The sequence below is a fragment of the Chionomys nivalis genome, chromosome 17, assembly GCF_950005125.1.
Source record: "Chionomys nivalis chromosome 17, mChiNiv1.1, whole genome shotgun sequence".
NCBI classification, from domain to species: Eukaryota; Metazoa; Chordata; class Mammalia; order Rodentia; family Cricetidae; genus Chionomys; species Chionomys nivalis.
In genome coordinates this window covers 55,443,367-55,457,865 of record NC_080102.1, presented here as the reverse complement: position 1 = coordinate 55,457,865, position 14,499 = coordinate 55,443,367, and the positions used below count along the sequence as shown (strand labels likewise).

Below are 14,499 nucleotides of genomic sequence, written 5' to 3'. Positions count from 1 at the left end.
AAAAAATTAAAAAATTACAAACAGTGGTTTGGGTCTATTTGCCGATTATCATGATTTAGGATGGGACAGCTGCCGACTGTGAAGAGTATGTGAAGAATGTAAAAATATTCAACTAAAGGAAGAATAAAAGCTGCCCTCAGCGGACCAAGGTGCTTCTATGATGACTGGGGTAGGTTTAAGTCTGTACACACTCCTGGAATAACACGACCCGGGGTACAGTGGTACCTGCCTGTCCAGGAAACAACCACTGCTGTCTACAGAATTACTTCTGATTATGAAAATAAGGCGACACGCAGGGCACAGGACCAGAGTGGAGGGAGCAGAGTTTCCATCTCTGGCCTCCCGAAGCTTGTTGGCAAAGAGAGGCCATATCCACTGGACTCACGTAGGAAAATATATGTCAATCTCCCTTGTCCATCTGCCTAGGCTGGGCCAGGGAGCTGGGCTTCTGTGGGCAGAGACCATCGTTAGCCCAGATGAAGTAGATAGTCAGAGGTGGGGGCTGACCTGTTCTTCAGGCTGAGGCCAATGGCTGCTCTTTTGGTTGTCTTTACCCCGGGACTCAACTCTTCTGCCAGCGGACAACTCTGTGGGCTTCCTGCTTCTCTCTCATCCAGCCCTGGAGCGCTCACGGAAGACCAACAAGGTCTCTGTTCTGTATGCGCCGCTGCAGGTATTGCTGCCCTTTATAGAGCAGGGCGGCATCCCTCCCGTGTGGAGAAGATGCGGAGCTTGGTGCCAGCTGCAGCAGCTGCTTTTGTGCTTTGGTTCTAGGGGATGCATTAGCTCTCAAGGGACTGCATGCTGGTTTCACCTGAACGCAATAACCAGCCGTGTCTGAGCTCAGGGAAGACTGGCGGACATAGGATGGCGAATTCTATAAAATGGCTCAGTGGGTAAAGACACCTGCCTCCAAGCCTGACAACCTGAATTATTCCCCAGAGTCCACACGGTAGAAGGAGAGAATGGACTCCCTCAAGCTATTCTATAACCTTCACATTAGCGCTGTGGCATGAGCATTTACACACACACACACACACCCAACCACACACACACATAGACACACACTGTAAATGAATTCAAAAGCTATAATTAAAGTAGACATTTATCAAGTACTTTATGTCCCAGAGAGCAAACATTAACTTATCTGGTGACAAATCAATTCTCAGAATCAACCTTAAGAGGAAGTGTGACGTGTGTTGTGATCTGTTCTTGCACTACTGGAATGGATCAGCTGACTGTGCCCAGAAGGGCTGTGTTAACGTTAAGTCTGGCATGGGTTAGAAACGTTGTCCTGCTTTGGTCTTTTATCAAGGAAGAGGGTGGGTGAAAATGGCTATATAATCCTGAAGATAACTTGTTCTGTTTAATTTGATAGATTATCATAAAGGCAAGTCAGGTTTCTTCACAGAATCAATAACACATAGCTAAATGACAGCTAGGAATAGGGAACTGTAGAGCTGAGTCCCTGCTGTATGAGGAGGTGGGGCCGGCAGGTCTGTAGCAGGAGGAGGCGGGGCCGGCAGGTCTGTAGCAGGAGGAGGCGGGGCCGGCAGGTCTCTAGGAGGAGGAGGCGGGGCCGGCAGGTCTCTAGGAGGAGGAGGAGGAGGGGCCGGCAGGTCTGTAGCAGGAGGGGGCGGGGCCGGCAGGTCTGTAGCAGGAGGGGGCGGGGCCGGCAGGTCTCTAGGAGGAGGAGGAGGGGCCGGCAGGTCTGTAGCAGGAGGGGGCGGGGCCGGCAGGTCTGTAGCAGGAGGGGGCGGGGCCGGCAGGTCTGTAGCAGGAGGAGGCGGGGCCGGCAGGTCTGTAGCAGGAGGCGGGGCCGGTAGGTCTGTAGCAGGAGGGGGCGGGGCCGGCAGGTCTGTAGCAGGAGGGGGCGGGGCCGGCAGGTCTGTAGCAGGAGGGGGCGGGGCCGGCAGGTCTGTAGCAGGAGGGGGCGGGGCCGGCAGGTCTGTAGCAGGAGGAGGCGGGGCCGGCAGGTCTCTAGGAGGAGGAGGAGGGGCCGGCAGGTCTGTAGCAGGTGGGGGCGGGGCCGGCAGGTCTGTAGCAGGAGGGGGCGGGGCCGGCAGGTCTGTAGCAGGAGGAGGGGCTGGCAGGTCTGTAGCAGGTGGAGGCGGGGCCGGCAGGTCTGTAGCAGGAGGAGGCGGGGCCGGCAGGTCTCTAGGAGGAGGAGGAGGGGCCGGCAGGTCTGTAGCAGGAGGAGGCGGGGCCGGCAGGTCTGTAGCAGGAGGGGGCGGGGCCGGCAAGTCTGTAGCAGGAGGAGGCGGGGCCGGCAGGTCTGTAGCAGGAGGAGGGGCTGGCAGGTCTGTAGCAGGAGGAGGCGGGGCCGGCAGGTCTGTAGCAGGAGGGGGCGGGGCCGGCAGGTCTGTAGCAGGAGGGGGCGGGGCCGGCAGGTCTGTAACAGGAGCTAGGTTGTTTCTTCTTGGAAGCCTTGTACAAGTGTCTCATTTTGGTAGAAGGGCAGGGTAGAGAGCTCTGGATGGGAAAAAGGGGACAAGGACGGAAGTAATGAGTCTCTTTTCTCTAAGAATAAAATACAGAGATGTGGGTCTTGGATTATGTGAGTAGCCTGAGGGAGACACAGGCCAGTGTCTTTTCTTGAGGAAGGAATGTTAGTGTTTATTGGCTTACAGTTTATGGCAATAGTGATAAAAATAGGCAACTTGTGCTTAAAAGTTTGTTTTAATTTTAGTACATTTTCTGAAATGTTATGTGTGAGTTCAAAGAATAAGTGAAGGATCTCTATGTTGTTTTTTAAGCCTTGAATTGTTTTTGTATAAACATCTATCATAACACTAATTAATCCAATAAATACTTATGGAATTCTCTTGAAATACTAGTCATTTTTTCCGTCCAAGACCATAGGCACGGAGCATAAAACCACACAAGATCTAGTAGAATAGGTATTTACTGCTATAGTAATACAGCATCTATGCTTTATTAACGGGGCCATAATTTTCTCTGAGAGCTCTTTGCTCTTAGAGGCAGACTTCCCAATTGTGTCTGGTTTGACCTCATTTGGTCAGCTTCTTCTCAACTCATTGATAAAAGTCTCAGGAGCCGGGCAGTGGTGGCGCATGCCTTTAATCCCAGCACTTGGAAGGCAGAGGCAGGTGGATCTCTGTGAGTTCGAGGCCAGCCTGGTCTACAAGAGCTAGTTCCAGGACAGGCTCCAAAGCTACAGAGAAACCCTGTCTCAAAAAAAACCCAAAAATAGAAAAAAAAAAGTCTCAGGAGGGGAGAGAGGGAGTATAAAAACAGAGCAAAATAATGGCGCTAAAAATATGCTTTGCTGAATCTTTCTTTTGCACTAGATGTTCAGAGGTCTTTACAGAACTGTCTAATAGAGGTTCCATCAGACCCCAAGGAGGTGACGTATTATATACATCAGGAAGCTACATGTAAGAGGTCAAAGTCACTTTCCAGAATCACGCAGTTAGAAAGTGGTGGAGCCAGAATCCAAGCCAGACATCTCTGGCATGAGTTTCCTTGTTAGATAACAGAGACAGGGAAATAGAAGATACCAAGGAAACAACCAAGGCCATGATGGGTTGCCCAGGAAAAAGTCAGTTCATGGAAACTCTCTTCAGATGTTGGCTACCTCCTGATAAGAGCATGGTAGGGCAGACACAGAGAAGCAGAATCACATAGACTGCAAATTGACTTGTCTTCTGCAGGTTGATGGCCAACATTTCATCCTGGAAGAACGTCTAAAGTACCTGTAATGGAACAATGGTCTCTATCATCAGCAGTCTCAATATGGCACCCTCACACGTGTCACTGTGAGTAGTAAACTTCCTGATAAGCTCTGGAAGATGCTCTGGTCACAAAATGTGCTTTCAGAAGGCCATGTGAACTATCGCCTAGATTCAGAACAGGGTTGGAAGACATGAAATAAAAATAAAGGATTGGTGTGGAATGATTGATGATCCTGTCTGCTGGGAATATTTCTTAGGATGAGCCTCTCCACCGACAAAAATGATTCCAATCAGAAGGAAATTAGACCGAATAAAAGATGCCCATGTTTACTGCAGCACTCCCAGATGGCACCAGGAAAGCATGGTGAAGGGAAGAGAGAGAGGGGGAGACCACGCGAAACCCAGAGACATTTTCTGGGGGGCAGCCTAAGTAGCCTGTGGGAGTGGTCCTGACCCTCCCTGGGGAGAAGTCACTGCTTGGTGGGCTTTCCCGTAGGTGGAGTCCAGACCAAGGCAACTCCCAGGGGAGGGGCTTGAAAAGGAGCTTCCTGCTCCATTCCAAAGATGGGTGCCAGGGCCTGGGATGAGGCCCCCAAATATAATATTGTCCTTTATGAAGAGAGTTAGGTAGCTAGGGGAAAAATGTCTTTCAACTAGTCTTAAGAGTGGGAATGGGGATGTCTCTGACTCTTGCCTGCTCTTGGGACCCTTTCCTACTGGATTGCCTCTTCTAGCCTTGACATAAGGTGTGTGTCTAGTTTTACTGCATCTTGTTATGCTGTGTTTAGCTGACATCCTGGGAGACCTGCTCTTTCTTGGACTCTTCAGTATAATTTTCCTGAAATATGAAATAAAGTGGAACATAATGGGAATATTAACTGTAAGAAGCAGTGATAATTTTCCTCTGGCTTTCAGGTGTTCGCTCTAAATGGCAACCCCAGCTCTCAATTTAGTACCATTTCCTTTCAGACCACTGTGTCAGAGGGCAAAGAATGGAGCAGAAGCTGGACTTGGTTCCCAGAAGTCCACGAAAGGTGGTTACTGGTTTTAGAAACACTAACTTTTTCTGATAGAATGAGCAAGCATTTCTAGGATATCTTTGAAGAAATCCAGATAAGTGAAGGATCTCTATGTTGTTTTTTAAGCCTTGAATTGTTTTTGTATAAACATCTATCATAACACTAATTAATCCAATAAATACTTATGGAATTCTCTTGAAATACTAGTCATTTTTTCCGTCCAAGACCATAGGCACGGAGCATAAAACCACACAAGATCTAGTAGAATAGGTATTTACTGCTATAGTAATACAGCATCTATGCTTTATTAACGGGGCCATAATTTTCTCTGAGAGCTCTTTGCTCTTAGAGGCAGACTTCCCAATTGTGTCTGGTTTGACCTCATTTGGTCAGCTTCTTCTCAACTCATTGATAAAAGTCTCAGGAGCCGGGCAGTGGTGGCGCATGCCTTTAATCCCAGCACTTGGAAGGCAGAGGCAGGTGGATCTCTGTGAGTTCGAGGCCAGCCTGGTCTACAAGAGCTAGTTCCAGGACAGGCTCCAAAGCTACAGAGAAACCCTGTCTCAAAAAAAACCCAAAAATAGAAAAAAAAAAGTCTCAGGAGGGGAGAGAGGGAGTATAAAAACAGAGCAAAATAATGGCGCTAAAAATATGCTTTGCTGAATCTTTCTTTTGCACTAGATGTTCAGAGGTCTTTACAGAACTGTCTAATAGAGGTTCCATCAGACCCCAAGGAGGTGACGTATTATATACATCAGGAAGCTACATGTAAGAGGTCAAAGTCACTTTCCAGAATCACGCAGTTAGAAAGTGGTGGAGCCAGAATCCAAGCCAGACATCTCTGGCATGAGTTTCCTTGTTAGATAACAGAGACAGGGAAATAGAAGATACCAAGGAAACAACCAAGGCCATGATGGGTTGCCCAGGAAAAAGTCAGTTCATGGAAACTCTCTTCAGATGTTGGCTACCTCCTGATAAGAGCATGGTAGGGCAGACACAGAGAAGCAGAATCACATAGACTGCAAATTGACTTGTCTTCTGCAGGTTGATGGCCAACATTTCATCCTGGAAGAACGTCTAAAGTACCTGTAATGGAACAATGGTCTCTATCATCAGCAGTCTCAATATGGCACCCTCACACGTGTCACTGTGAGTAGTAAACTTCCTGATAAGCTCTGGAAGATGCTCTGGTCACAAAATGTGCTTTCAGAAGGCCATGTGAACTATCGCCTAGATTCAGAACAGGGTTGGAAGACATGAAATAAAAATAAAGGATTGGTGTGGAATGATTGATGATCCTGTCTGCTGGGAATATTTCTTAGGATGAGCCTCTCCACCGACAAAAATGATTCCAATCAGAAGGAAATTAGACCGAATAAAAGATGCCCATGTTTACTGCAGCACTCCCAGATGGCACCAGGAAAGCATGGTGAAGGGAAGAGAGAGAGGGGGAGACCACGCGAAACCCAGAGACATTTTCTGGGGGGCAGCCTAAGTAGCCTGTGGGAGTGGTCCTGACCCTCCCTGGGGAGAAGTCACTGCTTGGTGGGCTTTCCCGTAGGTGGAGTCCAGACCAAGGCAACTCCCAGGGGAGGGGCTTGAAAAGGAGCTTCCTGCTCCATTCCAAAGATGGGTGCCAGGGCCTGGGATGAGGCCCCCAAATATAATATTGTCCTTTATGAAGAGAGTTAGGTAGCTAGGGGAAAAATGTCTTTCAACTAGTCTTAAGAGTGGGAATGGGGATGTCTCTGACTCTTGCCTGCTCTTGGGACCCTTTCCTACTGGATTGCCTCTTCTAGCCTTGACATAAGGTGTGTGTCTAGTTTTACTGCATCTTGTTATGCTGTGTTTAGCTGACATCCTGGGAGACCTGCTCTTTCTTGGACTCTTCAGTATAATTTTCCTGAAATATGAAATAAAGTGGAACATAATGGGAATATTAACTGTAAGAAGCAGTGATAATTTTCCTCTGGCTTTCAGGTGTTCGCTCTAAATGGCAACCCCAGCTCTCAATTTAGTACCATTTCCTTTCAGACCACTGTGTCAGAGGGCAAAGAATGGAGCAGAAGCTGGACTTGGTTCCCAGAAGTCCACGAAAGGTGGTTACTGGTTTTAGAAACACTAACTTTTTCTGATAGAATGAGCAAGCATTTCTAGGATATCTTTGAAGAAATCCAGAAAAGTGTGTGATAAATACCTTTTCGCTCTCTGACTCAGATCGCAACCTCTGTGTGAAGGTTGCTCACTAACTCCCCCATCCCCCCTCGGAAAGGAGATTTGGGCAGGAGCCCTCCTTACTGGCTGGCCATTCTTACGTCTTTCCATTTCTTCCTCATTCAGGGCTGTGATTGTTGTCTCTTGTTCCCCCTCCAGGAACCGACGTCTCCCTCTGAATGTCTACAATTGTTCCCATTATTTGTCCCACTTTTACAAACATTTCTAGGGAAATGATGGTTTCTCTTGCCCGGGGCACAGTTAGCTGTGATTCCTGGACCTCATATTGATTTTTATTGCTTGCCAGGAATGGCAGAGATGTAATCGTGTAACAGGCAGGTGAAAGTGTCTGAAAGTGCAGAGCCCCTGTGGTCCCTAAGACTCTGGGCTACCATTTCACTCCGTTATAAATACTTAGTCCATAGCCCAGGGCCAGAGGCATTTTATACAGACACCACTATTTGGAAGATGTCACCAGGTCTAACTCTTCTGTGTCCTATTCCTGTGTGGTTCAAGGTTGTCCCCCACGCTTGCTCACATTCTCCAGGAGACTTGCTCACGGGGACGGAATTCCCATTCTTGTTACCTGTTCTTCCAGTACTTCTGGCAGCAGGGGCTGTGTTTCTGAGCATGTGCCCCTCTCCATCCAGGAGTTTCTGCTCATCTTGATTTCCCAGATCCTCTACACAACTTTATTCACGTCATGCTTCCTTTTTTCCTTTTTTCCTTCTTCTTCTTCTTCTTCTTCTTCTTCTTCTTCTTCTTCTTCTTCTTCTTCTTCTTCTTCTTCTTCTTCTTCTTCTTCTTCTTCTTCTTCTTCTCTTCTCCTTCTCCTTCTCCTTCTCCTTCTCCTTCTCCTTCTTCTCTCTCTCTCTCTCTCTCTCTCTCTCTCTCTCTCTCTCTCTCAGAGACATTTTTTTGGTATAGCCTTGGCTACCCTGTAACTATGTAGACAGGCTAGCTGCAAACTCAGAGATCCACCTGCCTCTGCCTCCCGAGTACTGGGATCAAATGTGTGCCACCACAGCCTGGCTCCATTCACGCTGTGTTATACACTGGTTACCCAGAATAGAGGAGATGGGTTTAAACTGACAAGAGTTTCTTTGACCTGAAGACTTACAGATAATAACAAATTGGAAAACTTTCAGTTTTAAGTCTTAGGAGGGAAACCTCAGGATATGTAAGAAATCAGTTTTATAGATTTTTCCTATCTATAAATCCAATCTAAGGATTAGCACAGGCTTGAAGTCGGTCAACTATTACCGATATCATGAGTGTAGTGTTTGATGCCAGCAAGTTACAGGAATCACTTAGAACTAGTGCCTGGGCCTTACCTGCTCAGGGCAGACTTCGTAGCTGACTGAGGACTCAAAAATATCCTCCATGACTTGGACCACCCTTTTCCAACTGTCTGTGGCCCACTCTGGGGTTATGAATAAGCTACTTCACAAGAACAATGTTATTATGAAATTAGACTTGGTTCGACCCAATGTCTTAATTAATGCCAACGCAGCATCTAGTTTCTTTTTTCTTTTTTAAATATTTATTTATTTATTTATAATGTATACAATATTCTGTCTGTGTGTATGTCTGTAGGCCAGAAGAGGGCACCAGACCTCATTACAGATGGTTGTGAGCCACCATGTGGTTGCTGGGAATTGAACTCAGAACCTTTGGAAGAGCAGGCAATGCTCTTAACCACTGAGCCATCTCTCCAGCCCCAGCATCTAGTTTCTTATGGGAGAGGTGATTGGGGTTGGGGAGCGTGGCAATGGCTCATAGGATAGCTAGATATTTTTATACAAACTTTTCAAATTATCTGCCTTCCTTCATAAGAAGTCGTAGGATCCAAGTTGTATTAGATTTTCATGTTCTCTGTCGCTATGCTGCACCCCTTTTTCTGAGGCCCTCAGCTGTGAGCCACAATGTCAAGGGGTTCTTCCTGGATTTCCTTCATGGCTAGGTGACCAGAAAAATGCCAACTTTGATCCTAGGATGTGATAACTCCCTTTCCACAGTTTGTGTGTGTAGGGGTAAGAATGGAGGTGGCTGTGAACCTCGACTGTTTTCCAGTTGTCTCTCTTGTGGTGTCTCTGAAACCTCTTTCTTCTTAAGTAGGTCAGGGACATGCTGCTTCCTAGAACTGACCCTGGAAGAAAGGAAAGGTTTCCAAAGCTGAGTGAGAAGCAGGACCATGTGTGGAACGGTATGGGCAGAGAACAATGCTCGGTATTGACTAGATAGAGGAAGAGGGGGAGGAAAACGAGGGCGACATGGTGGAAGGAAGCTGGCAGGCTCGGCATTTCCACTCTGGCATACACACCTCCTCTTCACCATCTTCCAGGTGCCAGGGATCGAGAGGTTGTCGTCATAAATAAAAGCAGGTGCAGCTGAGTAGCGTCTGCCTTTCAGGATCCGGGAGCAGCCAAAATGATGCGTTTTGTTCCTTTGTTCCTAGTGTGTATCTTGTTCCCTGCCATTCAGGCCACACAGCTTACAAAGTGTGAGGTGTACCGGGCCGTGGAAGACATGGACGGCTACGAAGGCATCTCTGCGCTCGAATGTGAGCTCATTACTCTCCCTTTGGCTTCATCCGGGTCCTCGCCTCTCTCTCCTCAGCGCCATCCTCTTCCCGTCTCCTCTGCTTTCACTCAGTCATCTCCTTGTCGTCTTCTCGCTCTTCTCCCTCTGTTCCGGTTCTCTTTTATTCAGGATATTTTCCTGTCATTCCTTTCTCCCTTTGTCTGAAGGTTCTCACTTCATTAAGATGCTTTGTACTTGACTCCTTTCGGAGACTGGCTGTGAAGTCTTTCTTTTCTGCTGGGAATCTAGTCCCTCAATTACGCTGCTACTGCAAATCTTTGTGAACCATCTTTCTTCTCTCTCCCTCAGGGACCTGCGTTATATTTCACAGCAGCGGTTATGACACACAAGCAAAGGTCAACAACAAGGGCGGCACAGAGTACGGACTCTTCCAGATCAGCAACAAACATTGGTGCAAGAGTAGCGAGGTCCCCGAGTCTGAGAATATCTGTGACATTTCCTGCGACGGTGAGTAACCTCCTTCACCTACCCTGCTCTTCTGTTTTCCTTAGAGGCCATCTACTGTTTGGTACCCAGCACATCTCAGAAGTCACTGCTCTAAGAACTGTGTGACTTGAAGTGATGATGCTTAGTAATAAACTGGTCCCTGGTCATGATCTCCACATGCCCAGAATCCCCCACCCCATCAGAAAGTTCAGGGAGTGGTAATCAGTTGGTGAGTCTTAAAGTCTGCATTTCCAGGGTATGATGAAGCTGATGACTTCAGAGGCATCCCAGGGAATGGAAGGAAACCCCTACCTAGCAGAGGCATTACTAGATTGGCCTTTTCATATTGAAAGTCACTAGACCAAACCTTCAGCTCAGAACAGGACCCCTGAACCCAAGGATTAGAGGAACTCCTCCCCATTCTGAGCTGTGCTTCTTAGCTGTCTTATTTCTTCCTGCCCTCTGCTAGACTTACTGGATGATGACCTTACCAATGACAAAATGTGTGCTAAGAAGATTCTGGCCATCAAAGGAATCGACTACTGGTAAATTATGTCTTCTGTCTCCTGAGAGCAATGCACTCTCCTCTGCTTGTGTCCCCTGATCATTTAATCTTGGGTAGATTCTCCAAAACAAAGCTCATCCAAGGGTCCATTTTTTTAAAATGCTCCTCTGTGTCATTCCTGTATGACAAGTTTCCTGGTTTGAAGTTCCCTATTGGAAGGCTGATGTCCAGGTCTCCCTTCCCCAGCCCGGTTCTTAGCCTTAAAGCAAGCCCTTGGTATCATTACACATCTTTTCTGGATCTGCACTTTTCTGGATTTTATTTATTGTTATTATTATTATTTTAATAAGCTCTATTCCTTTTAGAAGCCCTTTCCATGTATCTCAGAATGTCTATTTCTTTTTTCTTATATATATATTATGTATTTATTATGTATACAATATTCTGTCTGTGTGTATGCCTGAAGGCCAGAAGAGGGCACCAGACCCCATTACAGATGGGTGTGAGCCACCATGCGGTTGCTGGGAATTGAACTCAGGACCTTTGGCAGAGCAGGGAATGCTCTTAACCTCTGAGCTATCTCTCCAGCCCCAGAATGTCTATTTCTTGTCTGCATCTTTCACCTCACCCTGAGGAAGAAGCTAAATTTAACTTTATGCTAAGAACCTGCCAGTAAGAGGGGAGAAAGTGTGGTGTGTGTGTATGTGTGTGTGTGCATGTGTCCACACAAGTGTTTGGTAATTGAGCAAAGTACAATGATATACATGTATGAAAATATCATAATGGAATCAATGTCATAATGGAACCCATTATTGGACATAGAAAGTTAAAAAGGAAGTCCCAGTTATCCAACCCATTTTGTCTGTTTTCCCATGAACAGGTTGGCTCACAAGCCTATGTGCTCTGAGAAGCTGGAACAGTGGAGCTGCAAGCTGTGAGCTCCTTATGTCCTTGCTGCTCCTGTCACGTGTTCTGGAACACCTCTTCCCTAAGGCTGCCTCAGTTCGGCTCTTTCTATTACCATGAGAATGACCTGTCTCTGAGCCCTGCACCCTGCAGTGACACCACGGGACTCTTAAGGACTTTTGTCAAAGGGTGTGTGACTGGAGCAATGGACTGCAGACCCTTGTTCAGTGATGGTGAGGAGCTTGATGGCATTTTCACCAAAGCAAGAGAGTCCTCTTCTGTTCTAAATAAAGGGCCTGGCCTGATGTGCCTGTCACCAGTATAACGATTAAAATAAAGGAAAGGCGAAGTGTGTACTTTTTGGCCCCTGCCAAAGTATGTCGCTAAACAAACACACCACGTGCAATAGAGTTCGTGCAGGAGATCTATTGGTGGGGGCAGGGAGAGAGTGAAAGGGCATGTCAAAGTGGGGATGTGTGAGAGAGAGAGAGACAGACAGACAGAGAACAGGGAAGAGATAAGCTGAAGAAGAGAAGCAAGAGATTGAAGAGAAGAGCATGAGGCAAGAGAACGAGCTGGGTCTGGAGGGCACTTTCATCTTATTTTTACTCTATCATCTATCTATCTATCTATCTATCTATCTATCTATCTATCTATCTATCTATCTATCTATCATCTATCTATCTATCTATCTATCTATCTATCTATCTATCTATCTATCTATCTATCTATCTATCTATCTATGTTTTCCAAGACAGGGTTTCTCTGTAGCTTTGTAGCCTATCCTGAAATTAGCTCTGTAGACCAGGCTGGCCTTGAACTCACAGAGATCCCCCTGCCCCTGCCTTCCAAGTGCAAAGATTAAAGGTGTGTGCTACCACCCCCGCCCTGCTCTGGTGGGCACCTTTAAAGGCTGCTCAGGTTGCACAGCTGAAGGTGGAAGGCATCTGGCGACAGGTGATGATGTAACTGTCAGAGCGGCAGAGGCGGGCTGCAGCAGGAAGCCACAGCTCCTCCCTTTTGTTTATTATAAAAAGATGAGGAAATAGATAGGGGTAGCTGGTGAGGTGGGAATGGGTGGGGCACCATGTTTTCTAGACTGCTTCCTGTTGTCTGGGGGCTTGGCATCTATGAGGACCTGGGAGAGTCCTGGGATAGCTGGCTGTTTCACTCACTGTCCAGGCTGTGGGACCGTTTGGTGCTAGGAAATTGCAGGTCTAGTTGAAGCAACCTGTGAGACTGGACCACTTGGGGGTCGCCACTCTGAAGCTGCCCAGGATGCAGGAACCTTTCAGGATGTTGGCAGAATATAAAGTTAAGAAGTTTTAGGAGGAGATTTTTTCTTAGGTTCTTGTAGTTGAGGGGGGTGGGAGTCCCAAGACTGGGGAAAGGTGGGGGAGATCCCACTCCTAGGAACAGGCAGTAGGTAGGGAAACTTAGGCTGTTGATTGACAGCATTTCTCTGGAGTCCATTTGATGACCTCTTCGAAGCTGGAGCTTACCAGAATTTTCTGAGTTTACAAGATGAAATGATTTAGACATATTAGCATTCCCATTGTTTGTAGTCCACACTTTAATCCACATTGTAGAAAAGGAAGTAGAGTCGTGCCTTTGAATCACAGGGGACCCAAAAATGATTCTGGTTAAAAGCCATAAACACATGTCATTGTTTGTCATAGCCAGAACCTGGAAACAATCTAAATGGCCCTTGATCCAAGAATTGATAAGGAAAATGTGCTACCACACAGCAGAAAAAATAACAACATCTTGAATTTTGCAGGAAAATGGATGGAGCTAAAAAACATTATTTTGAGTGAGGTAACCCAGATCCAGAATGACAATTATCACATGTACTCACTCATAGGTGGTTTTTAAACATAAAGCAAAGAAAACCAGCCTACAAACACAATCCCAGAGAACTTAGACAACAATGAGGACACTAAGAGAGACTTACATAGATCTAATCTACATGGGAAGTAGAAAAAGACAAGATCTGAGTAAATTGGGAGCATGGGGACCTTGGGGGAGGGCTAAAGGGGGGAGGGTATAGGCAGGGAGGGGAGCAGAGAAAAATGTAGAGCTCAATAAAAATCAATAAAAAAATCTAATGCAAACAAGTATACACTGAAAGTCCTAAATTAAAGCAAAAAAAAAAAAAAGCATGAACACACTTTCCTCTGTCCAGAAGACTGGGTATATATAGATTAAACTTGTTTTTAGCACAATGAAAAGTGTTTTTAAGTCTATACTTAGAAAACAACCAAAGGGGCCAGGCAGTGGTGGCGCATGTAACTTTAATCCCAGCACTCAGGAGGCAGAGGCAGGTGGATCTGCAAGAATTCAAGGCCAGCCTGGTCTACAGAGCGAGTTCCAGGACAGGCTCCAAGTTACACAGAGAAACCCTGTCTGGACTGACCCCCCCACACACAAAAGAATGGTGAGAGAAAGAAAGAGAGACTAGGAATATGCCCTGCATATTCTTTTATTTTTTAATGGTTTATTTATATTTTATTTTATGTGCATTGGTGTATTTCTGCATATGTGTCTGTGTCAGAAGCCCTGTAATTGGCATTACAGGCAGTTGTGAGCTGCCATGTGGGTGTTGGGAATTGAACCCAGGTTCTCTGGAAGAGTAGCCAGTGTTCTTAACTGCTGAGACATCTCTCCAGCCCCTTCCTGCATAGTCTTAAGACTGATGCTGGGCTGTGCCACCGATTCTGGGCTGTGCCACCAACACAGGTCTGTGCCACTGATGCTGGGCTGTGCCAATCAGCGCCACAGTTCTGGCTGTGTCAGACACCTTTGCATTATCACTACGGAATGCTTGAGATGGTTGCTCTTACCAAGAAACAAATTTATTATCTTCATAATCTTGGAGATTCAGAGTCCAAGATTTGAGGCTCCCACTGGTGTTGCTTCTGGTGAGGATGGTTGGTGGCAGTGCACACTGCAGGGCTGCACAGGGGACCAGATGGTGATCCTTCAGCTGAGGAATGGGGCAGGGGAGACAGGAGAGATGGGACCCGACAACCTTGCTCTAGGGCAGCCTCTGTGACCTAAGGAATTCCCATGAAGCTCTACCTTTCATTTACTTGAATATCTTTATTTTTTTGAGAATTTCATACAATAT

The 14,499-nt window shown here is 46.7% G+C and overlaps 1 protein-coding gene across 1 annotated transcript; it reads left to right on the top strand.

The window, feature by feature from the left end:
• The first annotated feature begins 9,358 nt into the window (after positions 1-9,358).
• Lalba (lactalbumin alpha) lies at positions 9,359-11,451 on the top strand. Its single transcript, XM_057792807.1, has 4 exons — positions 9,359-9,491; positions 9,821-9,979; positions 10,428-10,503; positions 11,344-11,451. The coding sequence occupies exons 1-4, from the start codon at positions 9,359-9,361 to the stop codon at positions 11,399-11,401; spliced, it is 426 nt and encodes a 141-aa protein (XP_057648790.1). The 3' UTR covers positions 11,402-11,451.
• The last annotated feature ends 3,048 nt before the right edge of the window (positions 11,452-14,499 follow it).

Coding starts and splice junctions, on each gene's coding strand:
- Lalba (XM_057792807.1), top strand. CDS start 9,359: ATGATGCGTTTTGTTCCTTTGTTCCTAGTGTGTATCTTGTTCCCTGCC. Junction 9,492..9,820: donor AGGCATCTCTGCGCTCGAAT/GTGAGCTCATTA, acceptor TCTCTCCCTCAG/GGACCTGCGTTATATTTCAC. Junction 10,504..11,343: donor ATCAAAGGAATCGACTACTG/GTAAATTATGTC, acceptor TCCCATGAACAG/GTTGGCTCACAAGCCTATGT.